Raw genomic sequence first — 26,802 nt, 5'->3', positions numbered from 1 at the left:
GGCTGCCTTACTTCAGGCAAAAGAAGAGGAAGATGCAGCCCTGAGGACAAGCATAAAAATTTCTGCCTGCAAGGATGAAAACCACCGGCTGTATCTGAATCTAAGAAAGAAGAACTGGCAACATTAAGACATGATTCAAATATAAGAAACTCAAGAAAAATTAGTGCTCAAGGGAGTGTCCAAAGATAGGGGGCCTGTAGAACATGGAGGACAGCAGTAACATCCACCCACAGAGAAAGGAAAAAGCAGAAAGATTAGGTCCCTTTTAGTCATGCAGATCATGTGCTGATAGCCAGGTGTGTACAAGGAGCAGTCACAAGGACAACCAAATATTGTCTTTCTAATGGAGACACAGAGCGGCAGAAAGGCAGGTCTGTGACAGTCCAACAGATATGGATAGTCTCACTCTACTGCATTCATTCAGTCATATTTCTAGTCAGATTAAAAACAGATGCACATGTGTGCATACAGCACGGTACAGCTCATGTGCTGAAGTTAAGCATTGTGATCTAGCATCTCCAACAGTCCTCTATTCTTTTTTATTTATCCTGTTGTTACCTACAGCTACCTTCATTCATGTCTTCCTCTAAGACCATCCAGTTCTAGTGACTATGATTTAAGTTAGCATTTCAAAATCTCTATTAGAAGCTTAATTTCTTTATTACATTTCCTTTTTATTACTGGTAATGATGTCTGGGAGAGTCATCTTTCCACATCAACCACTACTATGAAAAGTGATGGATAGTTTCGTTGCTCAAGCTCACATCAACTTCTGCTGTTAATTCTACACGTTCCAGCACAACTACTCATTTTTCCCCGGAGTTCTGTCCCTTGATGCTCTTCAAGAATTTACTTACAGTGATATTGCAGTCTGACCATATCATTCTCAGTTTTATTTCTGTTATTCGCATTTCCTCCTATGTATCAACAGCCAGGGTTTACGTTCTTCTCATTGGTTTTGCATGGTTGCAGTGTTGCATATTTCAGGTCATTCTTTTACCATGTTGCCTTGCATTTTTCTTGCATTTCTATTTTCTTTCTTTTTGCCTATCTTACACACTGAGAAAGAAGGAGAACCCGAGTGGAGAACAGAGAGGTCAGTCATAGCCTCTGCCAGTCTTATCAGGCATAGTCAACTAGTCTCCATGTCTAAATATTTAAAGTTGTAAATGCTAACTTAATCGTTCGAACATTTTCATGACCAGACTTTCTCTAGCAGTATGAATCCCTTTCATTTGCATCAGTTTCAACCATGTTTACTTGAAAAGGCTCTATTATAGTGCATGGGCTAATCAACATGTAACTGCTCCAAAAACAGGTCCTCAATTTCAGTTTTAATTTTTTGCATTACTATGTAATACTAAAGTCTAAAACTATTTTTAGTCAAATATTGACATCTTGTGGCATAAATCAGTCACTACAAGAACAACTGCTTCAAAACATGCACTGATTAAAAACATATAATTAGTAATCTGAGCAGTTAATCTGATGAGTCTGTTTCAGTTCAGTTCTTTGTTTACATTGCTGCAAAGTGCACACATTTGCACAGAGTGGGTTATTTTGAAACAGGGTTTTTTTCACCCTACACCTTGGTTTTAAAAGCACTACTCCTCCCTAGTGTCTAAATTCCTTTCAGTATCTCAAAAGTGAATTGATTCCACTTCTGGGGGAGCTGGTGACCCCTCTTTGTAGGTTAGATTCATGTTCTCAATATTCAGAAGTTCCACACAGCCAAGGTTTTACCTAATATCTTAGAAAACAGCACTGCCAATCACGTAAGAATATTCTGTTCAGTGAGTTGTTTAGGAGGAACAACAGTTTCTCAGATGCTAATGTCTGCCTTTTTTTCCCCTCATATCCTGTAAATACCTAGCTTCTCCTCAGTTGTTCCGGCTCTTGCTGCCCTCCAGCCACTCAGCAAAAGAATCCCACACTGCTTACCAGCAACAAAAAGGAAAGTAACGGGGTCTTGAAGGGCCTTCTTCAATCTGTGAGGAAACGGTATCTTACAAGCTACAAAGCTTCTTCAGTGCAACATGACTTGTGAATGATGCCAGCGAACTAGCAACTGTAGTTACTCCACTTGGTGCCACAGAATAAAACTGAAAAGCAATGCTGACCTCATCAGGGAAAACTAGGCGATCTCAAATGAACTTGCAATCAGTTAAACATCTTTAGTTAATTTTCTTCTAACCTAGAACAAAATGAATACAAATATCCACAGAAGAGAGGGATTAATGATTTTCTAGGCACATGAGAAAGTTCCTAATTCACTAATATATACAGGATTGCTGAATAAAAGTGGATTAGGTTTCCAATTATTTTTATAATATTTTTTGTTTAGCAGCTCCAATTCTTCTTTACCTAGCATATAATTATTCTCCATTATGATTATTCACTGGTAACAGTCTGTGATGTCAAATACAGAACTGAACATTAATTGTTTGTGACAACTATTTTGAAGGGGTCTTTTACTGTTTAGATATGCATTGTTATGAACATTCAAATTTCTTCAGTTTTTAATTTCCTTTTCTTCCAGGAACCTCTGCTTAGTCTTGTCTTCTGTTTCTTTCCCTTCTTCTTCTTCCTGTTCCTCTTTTTTAAAATACAGAAGTTTTCATCTAGCAATTTTCTTAACATATGAAGATGACCATATTATGTATGGGGGAAAAGCAGGAATAATTTTATTTTCATTTATGAGTGTGCACAGTAATCCTACAGTTGATGTGAAAGTTCTTGGTCTGTGATTGTAATACAAATAAGCATGAGCAATCATGAAAGAATTTGTGAACAACCTTGCTAATAGAAGAAAAAAAAAAAAGAAAAAAGTGGATTTCATAATCAAAAAAAAAAATGCAAAGAAGCCCCAAATCACAACTCCCCTTCCTTTTCCCCCCTAATTTTACAGTGTTGACATCAATGACATTGTCAGCTTCCCACTTGCATCATTAATACACGGCTAAATAGAATGAAGTGCTAAGGCATGACCCTAGCCAACTATTTAAATGAAAGCAAAGATCTGCCTAATAGCTTGGGCCTAATGACCCAAATAAGGTTTACAGGCTTGAGCCAGGGTTAATGAGCTTTTTAGGGCAGGAAGTACATCTACGTAATGCTCTGTATGCCTACATGAAAACAGCATCTTTAAATGTCAAGATGTTGTGGTTTTGAAAAATAAGATATTATTCATTGTTATTAGGATATTCACTTATATTTCACTTATATTCACTTATATGCACCAATAGAGAAATATGTTGTAACTATACGCTTTAATTGCACTATGGTTTCTTCTCCTATCTAGTCATTCAACATCTTTATCTTGTATCTCTGGGTATAATAATTCAAAAAAAAATCAATTTTTTTATTGACATAAATTTTGCATTACTGCGCTGGATCATCTGACAAACTGGCAACATTCTAGAAAAGAAAAAACAAGATAGATAGACAAAAACTTCTCTTTCTTAAAATTAATTTGCTTACTAGCTGAAAGGCCAGTATAAAATTAATTAGTACTGATAAATCTGAAAATTCTGCAACTGCTAAGGAAAAAAATAATCCTGTCATTCAAGCATAGGTAATTTTGCATCGGTTACACATAGCGAGCGTAGAAGCAAGTGTTTCTCAAGAACAATTGAGCCAAGTAACTCAATCGTTCTTGCAGTTTTAGCGAGCATTGCTCAAGGACACCAGCACAGAGGAAAGCCTGTGCTCCTCTGGTCATACATCATAAGAATGCCCTCACTACTGACCTAACTGTTCTCCTGCCATCCGAAGTGGCATTTGTGAGCTCAGCCACAAAGGATCTTTAGATGATACTTTCAGACACATGGGTGAGATTTACCATGACAAAAGACAAACTTTACATCATTCTCTAGGGACCTGTTCTTAAGTTACCAACCAGGAACAAATCCGTGCAAGTCTCAAGAGCAGAGGAAATAAGATGTTACATTTAGTAGCAGCCAAAGAGCACAGAGTCATAGAAGTTGCCTGAATAATAGATATTAGCTGTTGCATTTTTGTCTGTAAAGTTACACAAAAAGAGCATACAACTGGAAATCTGACATCAGTTTGGATCAACCAGTTTCAGATCCCCAAAAACCTGCAAAAATTCTTTCTTACAAAAGGCAGATGTTTTCATATCTCTTAGGAAAACCTTTGGTCCCACATCATGGCAACATAATGGCTGTTATACAAAGGGGCTTTTCCTTTTCAGATCTATTTATAGATCTGGTTAACAACAGTAAGCAAGAGTAAGAAACTTCAAGTTTTTTTTCTTTCCATGGAAAGTTATTTTCAGACATGGATACAAAATGAATCCTCCTTTGTTCAGTCAACATGTTGAATAAAATATTTAAAACTGATAATGGCAATAAAATTTATTTTAAGGATTTCCATAAGCTAAAAAGGAGAAGCACTGCTGTTTCTAGTTTCTCTCATTGGAGTGCACATGCATATATGTAAATTACACTCATCTTAAGATGTTTATTCTCACCGGCTATAGAAAAGCAGACTTAAGTCAGTCATTTCCTCCTATTTACTTCACTCAAAAGAGGTTTCTAAAGTACTCTCCCATACTTATCTGATAGTTTCTAAACTTTCACAGTTCTAAGGATTCTCAAGGATTCTCAGAAGTCTTTCCTCTTTTCGCTGTCTTTTGCTCAGAGTGAAAGCATTTAACCTTGTCACCAATTTTAAGGGGACCATTCAGACCTTTGAAATTAGCCTCATTACACAGAACTTTGTGCACAACTTTTGGTCTGAATCTCCTCTGATTAATAGCAGGAATGATTCCATGAAATCACACAGTAACACTGAAAATGTTGCACAAGAGTGGGGAATCAGGCGCTCTATATTGAAGTGCAGAAGTAGACATACCAAAATTTGCTACATTTCACTCTCCCCCTATCTTTATTCCCAGGCAAATCAAAGCGTGACTGTAAGAACCTCTTCAGAGAAAATATACAAACTTTTCACATTGTCACAATCTGAAAAAAGTACTTTTTACTTCTGCACCTGAGCTTGGACTACATTTTGTGAGCCTGGGCCAACATTTTGTATGAGTAATTATTTGTAAAGTTGCTGGTTATTATAATTACAGTAATCACAGAAAAACATACACATATGAGAATAAACTCACCATGCTGTTCATTTTTGAGGAAGATGAGCTTGCCCTCTGCTTTCGTAGACCGTTAAGTTCTTCTGTGTTTCCATCCTTTGGTTTTATGAACAGCCGACTGCTTCCAGCAGTACCTTCTGAGGAGGATCTCAGTCGTTTCTCAATAAATCTGCCTTCTCGGTATGGACTGAAACTACTGGCAAGATCAACTACGGACAAAGAAGCAACCAGCAATTACCACAGAGAATTATTTTCTACAAATATTTCATTAAGGAGAACACCATTCTGCTTGAAACGCTTACACTAAATGGGAACAGCTAACAGTGCTACAGTAATAATTATTCAGGTGATTTGGAAAAAGTGGATCTAGTTTATCTAGATAAAAGTGCGACCTAGGCCACCAGTTCAGTGTTCAGCTCCCACTGAGTGGTATGCTCAGTCCACTTCTTCAAGAATCCAGCAGGACCTTCACTCCTTCCCTTTCCTTCTCTCCTCATTCTAGGAGGCTTCCAAACTGCTGCCCAGTAAAATCCATCAGAGAAACTACCACTGACGCAAAACCCAACCTGTCTTACCCTGTGTCTCAAAGCAAGTCCAGGTCGTGGACAGCCAAAGCCTCACATTATCATTGCATAAGACAATGATACACAGTGGTCTTGGCTTCTGTGCAGCCTTCCCAGGTGAGTCCCGCATTTGGGCTCTCCTGCAGCCAGCAGGCTGAATCCCACTTCCCAACTACAGTGAAACAACACCACATTGGGAAAGAGGAAAAAAATAGGTTTTGTAGTGGTAGGGCAAATTTAGAGATGGGGAAAGAAAAAAGTATAATAGTATAATAAATATAACACATTAAATCTTATCTTCTTTTGCAATTGGAGAGAGAACAGACATTTTTCTAAGGCTTTTCAAAAAAAATCTATATCACATAGAAGTTTCTATTAAGAAATATATGACTTGTCATACCTGCTCATACATTAATGTCAAGTTCATTGTGTATTCTACAATGAAATCTGCAATGAGACAAGCTATGAAAGTGAAAATATCTATGACCAAATGAAAATGCACAGAAATATTTTTGGTTTCACATTTGGTTTTAAACACTGTTTAGCAAAACCAAATGTACTAAAAATTCCTCCAAAACACACTGTTTACAACAGATACAACTACTTACTGCCTATATTATTGAACCCCACATAACATCTTTCTGTATTTGTTTCATTTCATATATGGCTGGATTTTATGTCTATTTTAATAGTTCCCTTCTATAGTCCAGTTCCTAATATTAAATATATTTTTCATTACAGAAGAAAGAAGTTGAAAAGAATTGCACTTTGAACAGGACTATAAAACCATAAAAATTAACAACAGACTTGTATATAGTGCAGTATTAGCTCTAGCGATTCTGTGAACACAAGTCCCATTTACAGAAGTCTCTCGATTGCAGTTTCAACTCCAGTGTGCCGCCTTCCAGATGTACAGATTAAATATATACCTTCTGCACATGCATGAGTTTGAAAAGCATTGTGTATTCCTTTTCTAAAAGTCACTGAGCTGCTCCCATATCATTCTGCAGCACAACTACTCCACTCTACGTCAGAGTCAGAATGAATTCATTCAAAGATGAGCTAACTTTGCAAGGAAGACCAAAAAGAGCATTCAGGACAGATAACAAATAGAAGTATTTTTTGTCCCAATTGACTAAGTTTCTGAAGTGAAGAGGTACCTTCTCATGAAAGCTAATTTGGTGGTTAAATTTAACTTCATATTGCCATTTATGTATGAGATATCCAACTAAACCTGGGCAGGGACAAATTCAAAAGGCAGGATTCCATACATAAATAAATGCATATATAGGCTACATACCTAGATGTCCAAGCAAAAGGATGGGTATTAATTTGTACAAATTTACATTCATCTTCTAATAGTAACACTATAAATGTAGTTTTGTAAACTCTCACAAATTTTGGCGCACCCAGAAGAAGCCTTATGATTAAGCAAGAAGTGCATCAGTCTTTAGGCTGTTTTGAGAAAAACTATATCAGAGCTAAATGTCATCTAAAAGGTGTCCTTCACTCAAAGGCCTGGTGCCTTTATTCATCTGCAGCTCTCCAGGTTGTGATTTTTAGACACAGCTTTTCCACCTAATCTTGTTAATATTTCCAAATGCTTCAAACTACTTTTAATTAGCCAAAGATCCAATACGAAAATTCAATGATAATTAACTCTCTCCATTTCACAGATTAGGTAATGAAAACTTGCACAATGTTATTTCAGATGGAAACAGAATCTAGTCATCTGTGACAGTAACACTCACTCTAAGTTAGTCTGTAACACTCTTTGAATACAGCAAGCAAAAGTTAGAAACTTTTGAAACGCACACCAATATAAGATAACCTGTGTTATTGTTCATAACAAGGCTATAAAAGGAGGCTTATTTCTCTGGTTATGCTTCTATCTCAAACAATGTAACCCCTTGGCACAAGTCCATAATAGGCATGTCTCAAAAAATCCCAGGTTCAGTCTTCAACAAGAAGTGAGAATGAATACACCCTTAATTCATTTTCTATCACAGAAAAACAGAGCTACCAACAGCATTGACAGGTTAGTAAACCATGAGACATGAACTCAAAAAAATATATATATAGGCTTTCTGGTGGGTTGGTTGTTTTTTTTTTTAATAATTTTGAATTAAACATGATTTTGGGAAACCACAACTCAGAATTTTTGAACTTTCTAGCACTGGCAACACTACAAAAAAAACATTTTATGACCAAACAATTCTTACAGAAGAACTAAGGCCCCTCCTACCCATCCCCATCCCCAAAAGACATACCTTTAGAATGGTTTGTTTCATATCCCTGTTGTGTTTTACAGGACTGAGGTTCAGAAAATGATATAGACTCCGTTACGGGAATTGTTTCTCTTATGTGCTTAGATAGTGTTCTTTCATCTTGGTCCCCACTTAACCCCCGTGCTTTTGTAGAGCACATCTCTGGTTCGTCTCTGTGATATAATGCAAACGTCTCTAAATTTGCATTTGCCAAGTTAATTTCTCCTATGTGCCTGGAATCTTTAATAGGTAGTTCATTGGCTTGCAACAATACTTGCGTTTGATTAGCAGCAGAGGTTTTGAATAAGGTACTAGATTCAGTGCTACAGAAGCTTGCATGACTCACAGGAGATACACCCGCAGACTGGCAAGTACTTTCCACATGATCTGTTTGCCTCACATGAGCAGCAGCAGGATTAGAGAAGATCTGAGAGGTAGAGACATCGTGGCCAAAATCCTCCGCCAGCAGCACGCCATTTCCACTGCCAGGCAAGGCATCAACTTCCGAAACAGAATCCTCCGTCAAGGCTACAAACTCCGAGGGGGTCTGGGCCGCTGTGAGGTCAGCCGAAAGCAGCGGGGACTGCAGCGAGCTTCCCGCACATTCTGTCGTCTCAGCAGAACACGGTGGCGAGGACTTCACCATTAGGGGTTCGCTTTCAACGTACGATTTAATCTCCAACACGCATCCAGATGGTTGCGCACATGAAACTGACTGACTCTGCGGAACTGCTTTGGAAAACTTGTAGTGTGAGGAAAAAGATTTAGGGAGAAGTTTCCGTGTGGATTGTTTGACAGAGTGTCGACTTTGCTCCTCCGCAAAGCCAGAATCATCGCCCTCATTTTTCCCAGAGCTTATACAATTTATAAAGACGTTCTTATTAGTTGAGGGCTCCTTTCCCTTTTCAAAATCCTCTGTCAAAGACCTCGTTATCTTCTTGCTACGCGAGCTGCCAAAGCCAACTGAATGCCTCCCTCGGCTTTTAATGTGCTCCTCTAGGCCCAGTTTTTGAAAGCTGCTGAGGGAAGACTGGGCACCATTTGAGATGTTAACATTTTCGCTAGCAGAGTTGGGCTTCTGCTCATTCCCCTTCCTGTTATGGAAGCTAATGGAAGGAGTACGGAATATACTGCGGCGCTTGCCTGTGCTCCCTGAGCTGGAGTTAGTGCTGGAGGGGGAGGAGGTGTGGACACCAACAGTATTAACGGAGGAAGGTGAGGAAGGAAGAGAGTCGTGTCTGCGGCTAATACTTCTTCTGAATATTGGCAACCGAGATACTAGAGTCGATCTTCTGGATCCTGAGTCCCCCATCAGGGCCTGAAGTGTTTGTGGCTCTTGGAAGCCAATAAACCAGTCTGGGATGAGAAAAAGAGAGAGAGAGAGATGAATGATTAAGCCTTGAAGTCCAGGTGAGCAGGCTTTAAGTCAGTCTAAATACATGAGACGTCAACAGCATTTTTAAGTACAGATGCAATTTGTTGCAAAGATATTTTACAATATCAAAGTGACTTACAATTTGTAGCCCAGCAGTCAAACAAAAGATGTGGCTCAAAACATACTTTATACATGAGATATATAATATTATATAATATACAATGCAGATTATACCGGGTAATAGTATAAAATCTGCATGCCAGCAGATAGACAATTGTATCACCCAAATATCCTTTATTTCTGTAAGTTCTTGGGACAAGCCAACTGTAAGCAAGCTGAAAGGTCTCTGAGAAGCAACTATAGCTTTTTCATGACCTGAATAAAGCTAAACTTTATTTTGGCTTCTTAAATACTCAGATTTTTGCAAGAAAACACAGGATTTAAGTATTCCAACTCACTGAACTTTTCAATGAACTGGATTTTTAATTCCTTGATGCTCTCTGACTAAAAAGCCTCACAGGAGAGAAAATGTTAGTGCTGCAGTCAAGCTAAAGTATGCACCACCACCAATTGCTAGGGAATTTCAAGTTCTAGACATTTATTGTTAAAACGTATGGTCACACTTCTAGATTCAAACATTAAGATTTCCTTTCAACACTTTTCCGAAACCACCCTTTAGCCTACTTTTCTTCCTAAAAGAAAGAACTAACTACTTTTGCAGTTTGAAATTAGTAAACACCTGGCATTTTCTAGAAATATTTAAGCAATAAAAACTGACTTTGATCAGCACAGAAGATATGCTAGAGGAAAACTCATGTTTAGGAAACATACATTAGATCTATCTTCTTTTTGTTCTTGTTATAATGAACTACTGCTGTGAGAGTCAGGACCACAAGGAGAGCAGTAAAGACATGCAATATGTAATCACAAGAACAAGACAGGCTGTAGGTATAATGCCCAAGTGCAACTTTATGAGCTGCAGCTGTTTGGCACATTGGGATAAAATCAGGTCCTTTGTCTAAACAATCTTTGTACGTCAAGTGAGAAAACAAATGCATTGATCAAATGAGCAATTTAATATGCTTTATGTAGCTACAATAAGCAAATATCTATGAACATTGTGTATGTGGGGAGGGAGGGAGTGTGTATGGGTGTGTGTGTAAAATGGGAACAGAGCATTTAAGGAATAATAACACTAAATGTATGTAATACTACTATAAAGAGTAATGAATAAGTCCAGAGATACTATTTTTGACTAGACATTGGACTGCAATTTCTGCTCTGTTAAAATTTTAAAAAAGCTAGTACAGCTCCAGTCTGAACATGCATTGCCAAGCAGCCACAACAGAAGGATTCACAAGCATCAGGAAGCAATAAGCAATTTTGTAATTTAAAATAAGAGAAGCAGTTTGAGAACAGCCACTAATTTTGAGAACTCATTGGTGACGTTTGATGACAAGCTAAAATCTAAGCTAGACAACACTGAGGTCCTGCAACTGAAACAAAAATTTCAGTCCTATGAAGTGGAGGGTACAGGCACACAAACAGATTATCATAGTAACTGTAAAATCCACAAAACGAGCTGATGCAAGGCTGGATGTCCCATTTCACTGATAAGGTAATTCACATTTACAATACTCTAAGAGCAAAAGCACTGGCAATAATATAGAGAAACTGAGGCCCCGTGAACTCACATACGGGCTTACATTATATCAACTTGTTCATGTGCCCCTAATTCAAGCTACTAAAAATGTGCTTTAGAAAGTCACATGCAACCCCCCCATACACCCCATATAAAACCAGTTATTTAATCACTTTAAGATATGTAGTGTTTCCTGCTTTTGTGTCTGTGTACTTGCAGACATGCAGGTCTGTACAATAGGTACATATACAACACAAAAATACTCATTTAGAAATTGAGAAGATTCTTGCTTGTATTTTAAGGTGGCATCATAACTGCTGAAAGGAGATTTTATAATGCAGTTTTATAACTGCAGTAGATGACAAAATATTTTTAATATACACTAAATTGCTGTAAGCTTTTTTTATGCTCAGACCAACTTTCTCTGTAAATAAAAAGGCTCTGTCTAGAAGACAAAATGAGCTTACTCCTAACAGCTGGCCCATGCATGCACCTAGCCCAAGCTTTCCAGGCAGTTACAGGTTTTACTGGAACACAATACCTATAACAGTGGGTATCATAAAAGGCTTTTATTCATTCATTCTTCCCTGCCTCTCAAAGAAAGAGCACAAACAGATTGTCAACAATTCTATTGCTGCCTAAGCAGCAAAAATAAGCAGCACACAAAATATAAATTATAGTATGCTGGTCTTTCTAGATATACCATGGCTATCAGAAAACATTTCTCAAAAAAACAAAAAATATCCACGTAGACATACATGTATATAGGCATACACGAATAGTCATTTGTATATATAGGACAGCATAAAAGTGACAAAGTTTGGCACTGAGTTAAAATGACAATTCTACTTGCAAGGCAGGAAAAATATTAATAAATTAAGATCTTTCATTAATTTTAATTCTTATTGCAGGAGGAATTACAAACTGCCATATATGAGCTACTATTAACAAAACAGGAGGCATTATTAACAAAATAGGAGGTGTTTCTCGTCAGTCTTCACATATAACGATTACCTATGCCCACCACTTTACCCACACAGGGTGAACTACAATTCAGCTACATAATTATTCTCTATACCCAGCTTCCTCATCCCTGCTGACATAATTGTTAGAAGCTGCAGTAAGGGAAAAAGAGGGCAGCGCAGACAGACACCTTTGCAATGGTATTCTGTCATTCTAGACTCATCTTCCAAATTCTAACCAGTGTTTACTAAACTTATCACTGCAATTCTGACCCTACGAATTCAGTCTGGGACCTAATATGAACCTCAATGTATTTGAAAGAAACCAGTGGTTTTTTTAGAACACTAGCAAGAAGTCAAGCAAACAAGAAGGAAGCAGAAGAGGGAAAGACCAAGGGTAAGAAGGCTTTCAACTATATCAAGCACCTTGTTTAGGACAAAGTATATTCTGCACCATTAGCACATGGTATGGGTAGTCAACAATATTCTGTATGGTGTTCTGCGTGGATGTGGGAATCTGATTACCTGATTAAGTGACCAGGAGTCAGACTAGCCAGGACATATTATACATATGTCCCCTTCATTTTAAAATTATAGATGTGTTCTTTTTTATTTTGTTATTTGTTGGGGGGGGGGGTTGGGGGGGAACATCTTGGAAGCCAATAAACCAGTCTGGGATGAGAAAAAGAGAGAGAGAGAGAGATGAATGATTAAGCCTTGAAGTCCAGGTGAGCAGGCTTTAAGTCAGTCTAAATACATGAGACGTCAACAGCATTTTTAAGTACAGATGCAATTTGCTGCAAAAATATTTTTGAAGGTCTTTAGAATATCAAAGCGACTTACAATTTGTAGCCCTGAAAACCCAGCAGTTTTTTGGGGGGGAACATCAATTCAAATGATGTTTCTGTCTTGCAAAAAAAAAAAAAGTACACTAGGATTGATTCTTGTCATGCTATTATATGCTCTTACAATAATTATATGCTCTTGATCAAATACATAAACCATTACTTTTTAATATTTTCAATTCTAAAATCCCAATATTACTGAAACAACAAAGTGTTTACACTTTGTGTGAAGTGTTTATAGTTTGAGTGCTACAGTAGATAGACATTCAAATTTGCTTTTTATGCAACTGATGTTTGGTGGACATTGCTGCAGCTGGTATTACACAAGACAAAGTAAGAGATATTGAAGAAATCTAAACTTGGAAAATATTTAATTGCAGCCTGAATAATTATCTCATGTTCTGTTCTTCCTCAAACACTTAGCTACATCTCAGAATTTACATGCTCCTGCGCTGAAACCAATGCAAATGAAAAACAGGCAAAGTGTGAACAAAATGTTTTCCCCCTTACTAGCAATTTAAGAAGCAATTCTAACAGAAATAGTTTCCTTTCACTTTGCTCTGCACCAAGACGTTGCAGAAATGCAAGTACTACAAAAATTCAAACAAACCTCTGATTAATCTGGAAAATATCTCAAACTCAAGTCCCAAACTCAACTGGAAAAATGAAAACTGGTATTTTTAATTTCATCTTCTGTCAGAGCATTACTCACAAAACTGTGCTGAAGTGCAGAGGGTATTTAATAAAGAGCCACTCCTGAGGATGTTCCTGAACACCAGTAGATGGAGCAGTGTATCTAATTTTTCATTGCTTACAAATATGAAAACAGTGCCTTTTACATTTATCATGGCCTTTGAGACAAATTTAGGACTTGAAATTATTTGCAGATTTTAGCATCATCATAATCACATGTACAAACCAAAAGCTAATACATGCTTATTCAGCAAAAAAGTAATGTGTGTGTAGGCCAGTACAAATGCAACCTTTATGAATAACCACACTGCTACTACATCTCAACACTTTTTAAACAAAGATTTCCTGAAGATGTTTTTCTTCAAGATCCAACTCCTAGAAACATCACACAATATCTTCCAGGCAAAGAATAAAACAGAACTATACATTTAAGTCTAAACTGAGAGAGATAACATGACACACAACTGAAAAGTCCCAACCTCAAATCGAAGAACAGAACATAAATACTCTTCTACTCCATACCAGTCTGCTCCACAGCAGTGTGATTTTTAGGCTGAGCTCATAGCTTGAAGGAGATTACACTTTTTTTTTTTTTAATGCTTTAACTCAGTAATCATATAATAAATAAAATATACATGATTAACATACGTGACTCTTTTAAACTAAGAACATTCTCAAATCCTCACTAGATCACTACCATAAGGTAGAAGGCAGGAATCAGTGATGTGATACAAAGGTCTATATAGACTAGTTGGCTCCAGAGTTATACAGAACTGTAATTTATCCAAGCATACTACAAATACCTGAAATAAATACCAAATAAATAAATACATTAAAACAAATGTTTTTAACTGTTGGTAAGTCACTGCAAAAGAGAAGCCCTAATGCCTCAATCCTATTGCTGCTTCTAAACGGGCAGACCTGTGCATTCATAAGGAACTCACCTTTCTTTATTCCAAGGGATATCATTGCAGCCTGCGGTTCCCACTAGTATAATTAAACTTCCAGGATTCAGATCCTACTGCTCTACTGTCCTTAGCATTTAAGTTTTACTAACTTCCAATATCTTTTGCATCTCTAGCACATTTGTGACTTATTTTTATCTGTATAGCTCCCAAAAGTCCCTGTGTGGGATCCTGTACACAAGGAGAATATAAAGGCCTAAGAAGATCATTTTAGAAAAAAAATGTTTTTTTTAAAAACATATAAAACAAACAAAAAAAGTCACCTGCATATAAAAACATTTAACTTAAGGTGTTATGAAGGATATTGTTAATAACTGGATTTAAAAAATGCCTCCTTGAAAATATTAGCAAAACAAAATGTCTTTACAAGGGAATACATTCAGCAGCTAAGAAAGATAAGGTTGCTGAAATTGAGGCAATTTGCATTCTTAAATGAAAAGACTGAAATTCCTTCCAATGTTTAACAGTTGCATTTTCCTTTATGAATAACACTTTCTTTTCTGTGTGTAGGTACCGCTTGCAGTGTGCTACTGAGCTCAAGAATTTCTTTTGTGGAACAGCAGCAGCAGCAGCCATATTCTCTGACATAATTGTTTAAACTACTATGACATTTGCAGTTGCTTGGAGTTTAATTTTTCTGAAGAGTTCATTATAAACAAAAGAGGAATACCTAACACAGGGTGTCAGATAGACCTACACAGAATTACAGTGTTTACATGTGTGCACACGCACAAGTTCACATACAACTTCACGCACGTTTTCTCTCTGCCCTGAAAACTGATTGCGAAAAGTAACTTTTATATATCCAGAAAGACAGAACGCAGAATCCAAACAGTGAGGTTTCTGAGGGTGAGAAGAGAGATCTCCTTCAATTGCATCTGTACTGGAGTCCAAATCTATCTTTACTTTCAAATGTACTTTCAGGAAAGAAGAAAGAGGAAGCACAGAGATTAATTTGCACTGAAGCCGCACACACATTAAAACACCTTCTCCAATTTTGACTGGTCAAGTACCAACTTAAGACAGTATTTTATATGCCCTTAAATACTATTCCCATTCAGATTAAATTAGAACTATAACAAACATACAAAGAAGAGAACTGCAGATAACTTATCTACTTCCCCTTCCAACTTTAAATTATCCAGAAGGCAAATGTTAGCATGAGGTAGGTCACAGATGATTCATTCTTTGTTCGTTATCACTGGATATGTAAATTCATCTCACTTACAGTAGGTAAACCGTGGGTTTACTGAAAGAGAACCGGGGAAACAGGTCTCTAGAAACCTAGAGGCCATCATTCTTTCCTACCTGAATTGAAAACAGCCACTACTTTACATACCTCTGTATCACACCAAAAGGTATCTCAGAGAAGAGAAAGCCAAAGACTTAGGCCTGAGTGCAAATGGAAATTATACCATGCAGGATGCAAACACTTTGACTAATGATGAGACATCGCTGGTGGACACAGAAATGGCAGTTTGTGACAAGTAACTCTGGAAGGTTTCAACAGCACTAAATGGCATCCTTCTTCCCTCACATCATCATCTCCCTCCCTCCCTCTCCCACTGATAATGCAGATGGTAGCATTTGTGATCCTTACAGAAGGCAGAAAATCTTGTTCATTCAATGAAAGCTTTAAGAAATACAATTATGTTTGTACTTTGCACTAAATACTGTGATGTAGTCCTAAAACCAGAATGTGTTTATAGACAGTGATTCAATTTTCAGCTGTACAGATTTTGAGCCCCCTGTTTTTGACCTGTATGTACACAATATTCTGCTCTTTCCTACCTACAGTCTTTGCTTACTTTACTGTATGCTGGAGTAATTAAAACTATCTGAAAAGGAAAAGTGACCTAGAAAGGATCTTCTTTTTCCTTCATGCGGAAAACCGGGTGTACTGTGCCCACTGGAGCACTGATTCATCTGTACTTTGGAAAAAAACAGATCTAACATTTCATGCAGCCCAGGACTTTTTTCTAAGAGAGGAGATGCTCTTTGCCAGCTCCTTTTGCTCTGCAGTTCAAGTGGAACGGACCGCCAGCGCATAAGCAAGCGGACGTTCTCAGGGGGAAGAGACAGCAAATAAAACAGCCCTTGCTCTAAACCCGCAGCGCACTACTCACAACATCAAATCTGTCAGCAGTATAAAGCAAAGCACCAGGACTGGCTACGACCCCCCCAGGCATTCAAATCACCCCCACCAGCTCTCCACAAGCAAACACACTTTCTTACAGTACTCTGCTGGCTCACAAGGCGTCATAAGAGTCTTTAAGCATCATCTGGCTGACTTATCCAATCGCTAGTGATTTCAAGTACCGCTCTAATGCTTTTCTTCCAAAACTTGTCTTTCAATATATTACAAATTCCTATCTCTTGCTCCCTTCAAGCAACCATCCCATAACTGTCTTAGCAGCAGGTAGCCCCAGCAGAACTGAGTATGTTCATTCTATACTTGTCCCTTGTCTATTCTGCTCATCTTCCAGAACCGTAACTTCAATGTCATCATCAATTTATTTCTCTGCTGAAACGTCCTGCACCTTTTCTAGTCTGGCTGCTCTTCAGGCTGAAGTGTTGCCTGCTGCTGCTGTGTATGTGGCAACCACGGTGACAACAAGAACTGGGGTCATTTATTACTGCTGTCACTGACTGAACGTGTGACCTGAACCGCATTATGAGGAACCAAATCCTCATCTGTTGTAAATCCATGTGACTCCACTGAAGTGAATTATGCTGATTTAAACCATTTGGCCTTTCATCCCTACAAGCCTCAGTCACCCCACCTGTAATTTTTCTTTAACTCTTGCAAAAGCAATACTTAAACATATATGATCTAATCACTCCCAGTGCACAGACTCCCAATTTAACTGGATGGAAGCAGGATATTTTCATTTGTGTCTCTCTCTTTTTTTTTTTAATAGGATTCTGCACTTGCTCAGTATTTATATTAAATTGATAAATCTCTAATCAAATAATCATGGTGTTCGGAAGATTTGTATACCTGCAGTCCATTCCTACTCTTCCCTGGATGTCTGTTTAGAGGCGCTATTGGAAACAGCATACTGCAACAGATGGACCCATAGTCCATCTTGCATCCTTATAGTGAGAAGGGCTGGGCAACGAGCTTTTCCAGGAGACTCAAATAAATGAAAGGATTTTAAAATAAGTCAGTGTAATCAGTAGTGTTCATGAACACAAATCATGGAAGTTTGCCCTAACAGATAAATTCATTTACAAACTTATCTCTGTTTAGCAATAAGGTAATTGTGGTACATTGCCACAGCAGCGGTTGACTATGTCACCATGAAATAATGTATCATTGACAGCAACAGTAGCTAGAACTTGGGAGAGTTTTTCTTGCTCTTTTCCAAATTTCCCAGAGTTCAGTGGAGGAGAAAAACGATTTCCAACTCACATCTTGAAAGAAGATGCCTAGCAGGGTGAGATGAAGCGATAGCCTCAGCTGGCTCTTCTAGACAAACTCCTTGCAGCTTACGAAATTCTAATGAAATGGAAGTGCGTGATTCTGGTCCCCTGTAGGTTTTACAACACGTGTGCCTCATGGGGCTGAATATTAAATACATTAATAATTTCCACCCTTAATATTGTGTAATTTTATTACTTTAATTGCAATCCAATTGCTTTAGTTTATTTATATGTTAATGTACTCCACTGGACATCACTTTTGTAGGAAGAACACATTTTCAGAAATAAATCATACCATTGAGATCATCTACTTAAGACTTCCATGAGTCTTCAGCAAAGACTTAGGCAATTCCCCTTTTGCTTTATTAAAAATATAATTATTTCTAGATTAAATTTATCAGACTCATTTCAATCTATCTTCTTACTAATAAAAACAATGAAATAGAAGAAAACTCCAAATTAAAATTCTCAAGACAATTGAATACACTTACATACTCAAATTCTGACTGCGAGTTGTTAATCAAACATTAAAGCATAGGGGCTCACATTTCTACAGCAGTGTGTCTCCTAAGGACAGGAGATACAGCACACTTAAGGAAATTCAAATGCCGTAGCAGTAATGCTCAGGACCACATATTCCCAGTTTACACAAACATATTAAAGAGCTGCACTTCATTACAAAAACTGAAGGTAAAGAAGGTCTAAGCAATACACTGAAATCCACAAATAAAGCAAAAAATGGGGGGAAAAAAACAAAAACAAAAAAACAGCTTGCAGACTGAGTTGCCTAACCAAAACAACTAGCGTGTAATTTCACAGGAGTCTTGGAAAAATAAACCGCTAACTTGCATTTGCTTTCTGTGGGGTTTTGGAACCCAGCTCTTGAGAAATTCACAGCTCGTAGCCACAAAATAACACAGGCTTCCACTAATGTTAGGATTCAAAACAAAGTTTAACTAAGAGAAGTCTGCAAAAAGATGATATATCACAGTTACTGTTTACCACATGTACCAAACAAATATACAGAAGTTAAGTGTAAGTAAGACTCTTTGAAGCCATCACCTTTCTTCCCACTACTTGCAGTGATCTTTTCTGTGACCCTAAGGGATCTACGAGAACCCACCAATCTCATCTAAACTGGGGATCATACTTATCCGTCTCATACAGGCATTATGATTTTGTCCTATAAAAGCAACTTGAGACATCTAGATGAAAGGTTGCAGAGAAAAGTATTACTGAGTTATCAGAGAATTATGAAACATTATACCATATATATTTTAATAAAATAAATACCAACTTCATATTTAGAATTCATATTTTCAAAACAGCCAAATAAAGACCTCAGGACAATACTTTAACATTATTTAGGAGGATTTTTATCAATAAAAAGTAAGCAAAATTGTTTGCCAAATTTCTATAACTTTTTTACCAAAATCTTTGTTAAAGTTGTGTGCACCAACATAACACTTTACAAACTCATAACAATTCTAATAGTCAGTACTGTACAAAAAGAAAAAGAAGCAACCTATCCCCAGTTACTTTCAAAATAAGGTTTAGCATTCAGGTCAATGATATTTGGGAATTAAATATTAAATCTGATTGATTGCCAAACACTCACTCACTCACTCCCAAACATACCCACTAAGACAGAGGATGTTCCATCAGGAAAAGGTAAAGGAGACAGGGAGCGGTGAAAAGAGATATTTAGGAAAGAATAACATGTAAGAGGAAACACTGGTTAAAGGACAGTGTTTTCAGAAGAGAATAGCTGTATGGTGGATGCTATGAACAAATGACTAGAGTTTAGCTTCATTCAGATTGCTTAAGAATCAAGAAAGTGAATACATAGACACGAAATGGGTAAAAAAGAGTCTACTACAGATGTTCAAATAACAATCTTCTAAAACTATTTTTTGATCTCAAGTTTGTTGCCTCAGTAATTCTGTCCATGCTTCTGTTCTGCTCATTGAGTAGCCTGCCTCTATTTTAAAGCTAAAAATTTAAAGTAAATTTCGTTCCTACGCTTCCACCCACCATTCCACCAAGTCACTCTTTCGAGCAGTCCTATCACCTCTCTCATCCAATGTTGTATTCCCTCTTACAGCATGGTTGGCATCATTTCCAACCGGATTCTGTTAACCTGAACCTCCCTCCACCACCATTTTCAACACTTGCCAAACAGTTATCCCCCAAACTGATCAGATCAGGTGACAGAGCCACGCAACATTCAGAGTTCACCCTACGAGGTAAGGTTTCTATTGTACCTCCCCGAATTCTCCGGTGTCCCTTGTCATTTTTAACTAAAACAAAGGTGTACAGTTTTAAAGAGTCTCTAATCAGACTCCACCGTGATGTGGAAGTTAGTGTCATTTACTCCCATTTATCCTCCAGTAAACTCTCAAAGCTAGTTTGATCTTCTGAACAATCAGAGACACTTCTTAAGGCATTTTTACAAAAGTGGAAGTTTTAAGCCAGTCCTGGAGGTCCAATCAAAAAATTAATCCCTTCCCAGTGTACTGACCATTTGTGCACTGCCTCTTGTTTGGGAAGACAGAGAGCAGAGATGATTACACCATGTCTAGAAGTTTGGCAGCAAGACAAACAGCTGTTTCTTTACAACATGTCCTTTTCATACGGAAAAATACAGATCTGTAGCCCACATTTCCTCTCCCATCATTTCAGCACATGAGAAGTTAGGACAGAGCCAGAAAACAGGTGAGCAAGAAAGCTAACAACAACAGAGAAATAATGACAGAAATAATCTCTCATGTCAAATCAGAGTAGGCAGTTACTTTGGGGGTCTATCTCAAGGCAGAGAAATACAGAGAATGGGTAAGCTCATATCACAACAGGAGAGAGACCCACTGAAGTACAGACTGCTCAGAAATTCAAGGAAGAAATTCAACTCTCCTCTCAACCTAGAGAGAAGATAAATGGCTGAAATGGACAACTAAAGAAAAAGCAGATGGGAAATTCAGAAGCAAATAAAAGAGACAAAGATGGAAGAAAGAAGAGATATCCGGGGACAAAACTTTGTCAGAAATCGGAGGAGCCCTAAAAGCAGCCCAATTTTTTTCTTTTCTTTCTTTTTTTTTTTTAATTCCATTGAAAGATCTTGAGTAGAACAGTTTGCTTATGCTTATTGCTAATGACAGTATCTAAGAGTCAGTCTTTGTTCAAGAGTCACACCAAATTCAATGGAATTACAAAAAGGACCTTCTGAACAAGTGTGCTACAGCTCCATTTTTCTTGTGCTAACTCATAGATGCTAACTCAATTCAGCAAAGCACTTAAGCACATGCTTGACTTTAAGAATGAGAATAATCTCGTCCCTATTCAGTAAAACACTTAAAAGCACACACTTAACTTTCAAAACATGAGTGGTCCCATTGACTTCAATGGGACATAAGCACAATGCTGAGTGCTTTGCTAGATCAGTGAGGCAGGAAGTTCTGGTCTCCTTCCCTGGATGAGCTGGACACCCTGTGTCTTGCTATTTCACAATAAGAGAAAGAATAGTACAATGCACTTTAAAGGGTGAAAAATCAACTATTAAGTAACTATAAACCAAATTGCCCTATTCTGAATGTTTTTAGGGTTATTGTAAAAGCTGTAATGAGTAATTGGTGTATTTTATACAGTAAGAACAAATGAAAATGTTATTTTCTTAAATTTATGCACAAGCCTAATTGATATGCAGACACAATTAATAAGATCTAAGAAATGTAAAACCAAGATACCATATGGTTCTCAGTTCCAAAAATCACAGACATAAAAGCAGATTTCACACATTTGTGTGTGAACACAAAACTCTGATTAAGAGACAGTGAAATGCAGGTCTCCGTGCTTTTGTAAAAAAATTTTTGTTTTTTTTTAAACACAGTTTTCAATGCATATGAGAAGGTGTTTTAAAATCAAGCCTGGGTATTCCCCAGTTACCTCAATTGCTCTTAATAAGAGACCATTTTGCACACTAAATCTTTAAAGCTTAATAATTTCAGGTGAAAAAGGACTACTATTCATATTAATAAAATCTTTAGAAGCACATATTACTCCATTTCTGCATGGACAGTCATGAGATACAAACATTTATATCTCACTGTCCTCCAGCTCTATACAGATCCGAGATTTTGCTGATCTGGCTGCGCTCTTTTCAGATAAGTGAGATAAGTAGTTTTGTACACTGTCCTTTGTATATAAGCATATTTTGGCTGATTTCTCAGCACAGGTAAGCCTGAAGAAAAAGCTTTTTCGGGGGGGGGGGGGAGGGGAAGGGGAAAGTGAAAGTATTAGCAAACAGTAGAGAAGAATGAGAAAATTAAGCTATATCACCTAATTTACTATTGTAGGCCCTCAGAACCAAGTAACTACGAGCCCACAGCTAGAAGTTATCAACTGCTTTAAATTTGGGCTCACAACAGCATCTATCTATACATTCCTTATTCCTTCACACCCAAGTTCTATAAAATTAAATACCAATAACATCTCCATACTTTCAAAGTGACCTACAAATATTGGAAAGTGTGCTGTGATACAAATGTAGTTTCTCAGCTGTTGCACAAGCATATTTACCCCAGTTCCATCCTTTTCTCATGGTCTTGAAGTGATCAGAAATCAAAGCTCACAGTCCCAGTAGTGATTATTATTCCTATGGCGAGCGGCTTATATTACTAAGGCTGGCCCTCTCATTATAAGGGCTTGCTTTTACATGTTTACATCTCCAAGCATTTTAGCTTGTTCTGCTTTGGTGTATCTGCTGTAAACTGGATGATGTTGGAAAATGTCAGTCAAAGCTCTGTTACACCTGAAAAAGAAGCCAATAAATGATTCAGCCCAGTTCCCAGAGCGGCGAGTAAGTGTGGAAAGGTAAAATCTAAAATCTGGCAGCTGCAAAAAAGCCTCCTAGAATAACTCCATATGCCAAGCAAAATGCCCTATAAAGTAGTGCCAAACTTGGATTACATGTGACCGGTAAAGATGCCCCAGAACTGATTTTGAGACATGTAGCTCTGAAAAAGTTGGTCCCGAATGAGCAACATAAAAATGAATATAATCCAGAGAGATGATTCAGGCTCTGCACACTAGGAAGGGAAACATCATTCATTTGGAATGGCTGGTTAACAAGGCTGCTGAATTGGACCCTCCTACACGGTAGCACAACATGTGAATATATTCCCAAAACAGAGCACATTTACATTTGAATACAAAAACATCTACTGATCTCCACATATACTAATTTTCATGGACTCCTTGATCTTTTTGTTTGTTACATAATGAAGTTTTCAAACCGGCACAAGCTAATAATTTAAAAGCCAAAACAGGGACACCCAAGCTACTGTTATTACTGGTTTCTGTGAGTAAGAAACCCTGTTAATACATGAAATAAGTGTACTTGTTCAACAGTGAATCCCTTTGCATATTTGCAGCTTTCCCCGTATCTTTCATAAATTTATTTTCCAGAAATAGGCCACCTATTCTTCTTCAGAAAAAAAGACCAAAAATAAATATCTGACCAAAATGATCTGTTATTTATTAAATACAAAGAAGAGTGTTCTGTTAGAAGATGCAGACTGCAGCCAAAATTCAGAATAACAGAATAACATCACTTGAATTCCAACAGTTGTGGTCATAATAAGCAATCTCTTTTTGAAACTATGATGCAACCTTCTAAATCATGGTACAGCACACTTGTTTATCATTCCTGTGGGGAGAGGCAAAGACAGTGCGACTGAGATACGGACAGCATGAATCAAGAGACCGGGGGGGAGCTTTTTTCCATAGGTTACCCATTGCTTTGTGCAAGGAATTCTTCTCTAAAGACAAGGTGTATTAATTCACATTTACTATATCTCTGTATTTTAATATACATTCACAACTATTCAGCAACATTAAGGATCAGCCTGTTCCAAGGGGCAAAAAAGAATGACTCCCCCACCCCCAGCTGGCCAGCAAAGACTCCTTAGATGTCTCATCTGGACGATGAGCATATTAACACTTATCCTCGTAGCTCATTAGTCCTAGCTGTCAATTGCATTGGTTAGACAATAAGTAATTGCTTTGCACTTGTAAAACATGTATATCCTGACTGCAGACTCTTTGCACACAGTAAAAATTGTGCAAACAAAATGACACAGGAATGAGGAGTTACAGTCCAGAGGTGAAGCACCTGGAAGTACTAAAGAAGAGCTCTGTTGCCTGAGAGCAAATTGCCAGCTTCAGAGCAAGCAAATCTCCCTTTAGTGGAGTGGGGGTATTTTGTACAAACTTTCTGTTATTCAAAAAGTGCGACCAAGGAATTCAAATAGCAACAGCTCCATGCCATCTGCTAGCAGGGATGAGATATTGGGAAGCATCTGACACACAGCAGGTCTCAACTGGTCAGTTTTACTGAGATCTTTTGAAAAAAATCAGAACTTTTGCAGAGAGAGGCAACGAGTATTTTTAAAAATCTAGTGTATCTGAAAAATGCTACAGTAGACTGTAGCAAAAAGCAGATAAACTTCATGAGACATAATTTCATACAGTGTTAAATTTAATGCCTACATGTCTGGTGACGACAACAGGACGGCAAAAGCAGTCCGCACTCATCTGCCTGCGTCAGGAGCGTAGGCTGTGTCTCACAGGGACAGGCAATGTCAGGCAGTGAAAGAGAACTCTGAATGGAAAGGGAAGTTTCTCCTTTTAAAAGAAAAAAAAAAATGCTGCTAACAGAACCATCAAGATGTTTTATCATCTTTAATGTGTGACAAGAATTCCTGGTATAAATAATCAGAGCTTGTTTTTTAGAGGTCATTTATTATTTGGATTAGACCAGTGCCTGAGGGTCCTGTCTGAGGCCCCCTGTGGTACGTTACGCCTAAGACAAAAAACATATGGTCTGTACTTCAATGGGCTTACAACTTAAAGACAACCCAGATACCTGAATGTAACGAACGAAGGTGCAGGAATGGGGCAGAGTAAGAATAAGAATAAAATTGAAATATAATGATACAAAAATTATATGATTAGTTTGTCATGGCGCAAACTTTTCTATTGTGGCTCTGAGGTGGTTTTATAATGAAAAATTACAAGCCACATAGCTGATGGAAGCCAGTGGAAATCAGTCTTCCTTCTCTTCTGCCTAGGCTCCAAAGATCCTATAGTAATTTTATAATTTTTAAGTTTACCACTATCTCTTTTCTTCTGTTAAAGCTTATTTTCCTCATCATTTATAACTCAAAGGAGGATTTCTTAAAAGTCCTCTGTAGTCAACAAAAAGCCTGAACAATACATAGGAAGTCTCCTGGTCTTTACTTTGTCCTCCTAATTGCATTCACTAACCATCTCAAGACAGTGGAATTTCACCAAATTTCCTGTATCCTTTTTCCCCTGACTTTTAACATTCCCTGTCAGATCTCCTGCGCAGGCCGCAATGCCAAGAGACTCCAGGATTGTGCCTCGAGATGTATTTTTTTAGTCACACAGGGCAGAGATTGCACTGTACATTATGTTTTAAGCACACGATTATTCTAATTATTATGTCCGGGGTTCCAACATTTTTTGCCTGTGGGACAAAGGCCATGCCATAATATATTATGTGTTTTCTTTCAGTCTGTTGTTTGATCCTCTCGCAAACTGTTTTAGAAGAGAAGGCTAATGGAAAAATATTTGGAGCTCCAGGGAAGCTCAGCTCACAGCAGCTGAATCCTCAATAGTTAGATTCCCTTCATTATGTACATAATATAAACACAAAATAACACAATTCTTCACCCTGCTACAATATTAAATATATATCTTAAGATTCCCTGAAGTTAGGTCTCAGTTTCCCTCTTAGATTTACTTGTGTGGCTCTTCTCATTTCAAGAGTCTAGTTGGCTACTTTTACGTTCTACTCAGTCCTAGATTCACAACTCTTTGAGTTAAATTTTTTCTACAAATAATTTAGCCACGTACAACATTTTTACAGCAATACCTGCAAATATGACCAAGGGTAAGATTTTATTAATGACGTCTTCAAACAAAACTTTTTTATATTACAGTCAAAGCAGTGAACTTGCATCCCTTGGAAGAGATCTCAAAGTTGTTATGTATTCTCTGCTAGCAAGTATTCATCACTTGCAGAATAAACTTATACTGCTTTTTGATTTATCAAAACAAAACCATTGGTTTGCCCTCTCCCTCTCTTCTTTCTCCCACAGGATAAATCAGAAAGACTCAAAACTAGGTGCTTTTTTCCACCTTCTTTTCTGGCAATGAATTTCCTTTCCACAGCACTGTCTGCAGTTGCCAACTGTAGGCCTAAGGGAAACAGAAAGATTCAGCAGTGCTTTCAAAATGGTATGAACAGATCTGGCGTATTATCACCATGAAGAAATTTCCGTCCTGAAGAGGGAAGAAAGGCTGAGAACTATTTTGTTCTTCACAGCCACCACCAGATTTATCCACCATGTAACATTGTTAGAGTCACAACAGTTACACTAGGAAAGAATCTGCCCCAGGCGGTTATATTTTCTGAATTCATATCGCTAAATGAAGAAAGACAGATAAGAGGAAAAAATAAATGAGGGGGAGGGGAAAATAAAAAAAAAGCCAATCTCTTCCATTTAGTAAAACACATTTGTATGCTCATCTGTATGCAACTTTGCCAAACACGACAAAGAATATATATATATGTGCCTAAAATATAGAATAAACTTGTGCTATCTTCTCTCCAGAAGTAAGAAAGAACATTCCTAAATATAAATAAATATTTAAAGAAATGCAGCTTGTTAAACAAAAGCAAAGGAAAGGAACTAACCACAGCATCTTTAATTTCTCCTTGCTAAATTTATACTGAAATAACTCTGAGGTTTTAGCAGCTGTGCTCAAATCACTTTCACACCAGTTATTGCTACATACACACATGTACTGCTCTTTTCTTCGACAATACATGCTTTATATGAAACCAGCTCCGAGCTAATGTAACATCA

The 26,802-nt window shown here is 37.5% G+C and overlaps 1 protein-coding gene across 5 annotated transcripts in view; it reads right to left on the bottom strand.

Annotated features, from left to right (window-relative positions):
• CCSER1 (coiled-coil serine rich protein 1) overlaps positions 1-26,802 on the bottom strand; it is a 724,845-nt gene that overhangs the window by 644,898 nt on the left and 53,145 nt on the right. For all 5 annotated transcript variants that reach the window (XM_067297075.1, XM_067297076.1, XM_067297077.1 and 2 more), the window contains exons 2-3: positions 7,950-9,302; positions 5,138-5,325 (exon numbers count right to left, since the gene is read on the bottom strand). In XM_067297075.1, the coding sequence (XP_067153176.1) occupies positions 5,138-5,325; positions 7,950-9,258 (1,497 nt within the window). In that variant the 5' untranslated portion in view covers positions 9,259-9,302. The remainder of the gene's footprint in view (positions 1-5,137; positions 5,326-7,949; positions 9,303-26,802) is intronic.

The sequence above is a fragment of the Apteryx mantelli genome, chromosome 5 (genome assembly GCF_036417845.1).
Source record: "Apteryx mantelli isolate bAptMan1 chromosome 5, bAptMan1.hap1, whole genome shotgun sequence".
Classification (NCBI taxonomy): Eukaryota; Metazoa; Chordata; class Aves; order Apterygiformes; family Apterygidae; genus Apteryx; species Apteryx mantelli.
This window is presented reverse-complemented; position numbering and strand designations above follow the sequence as displayed.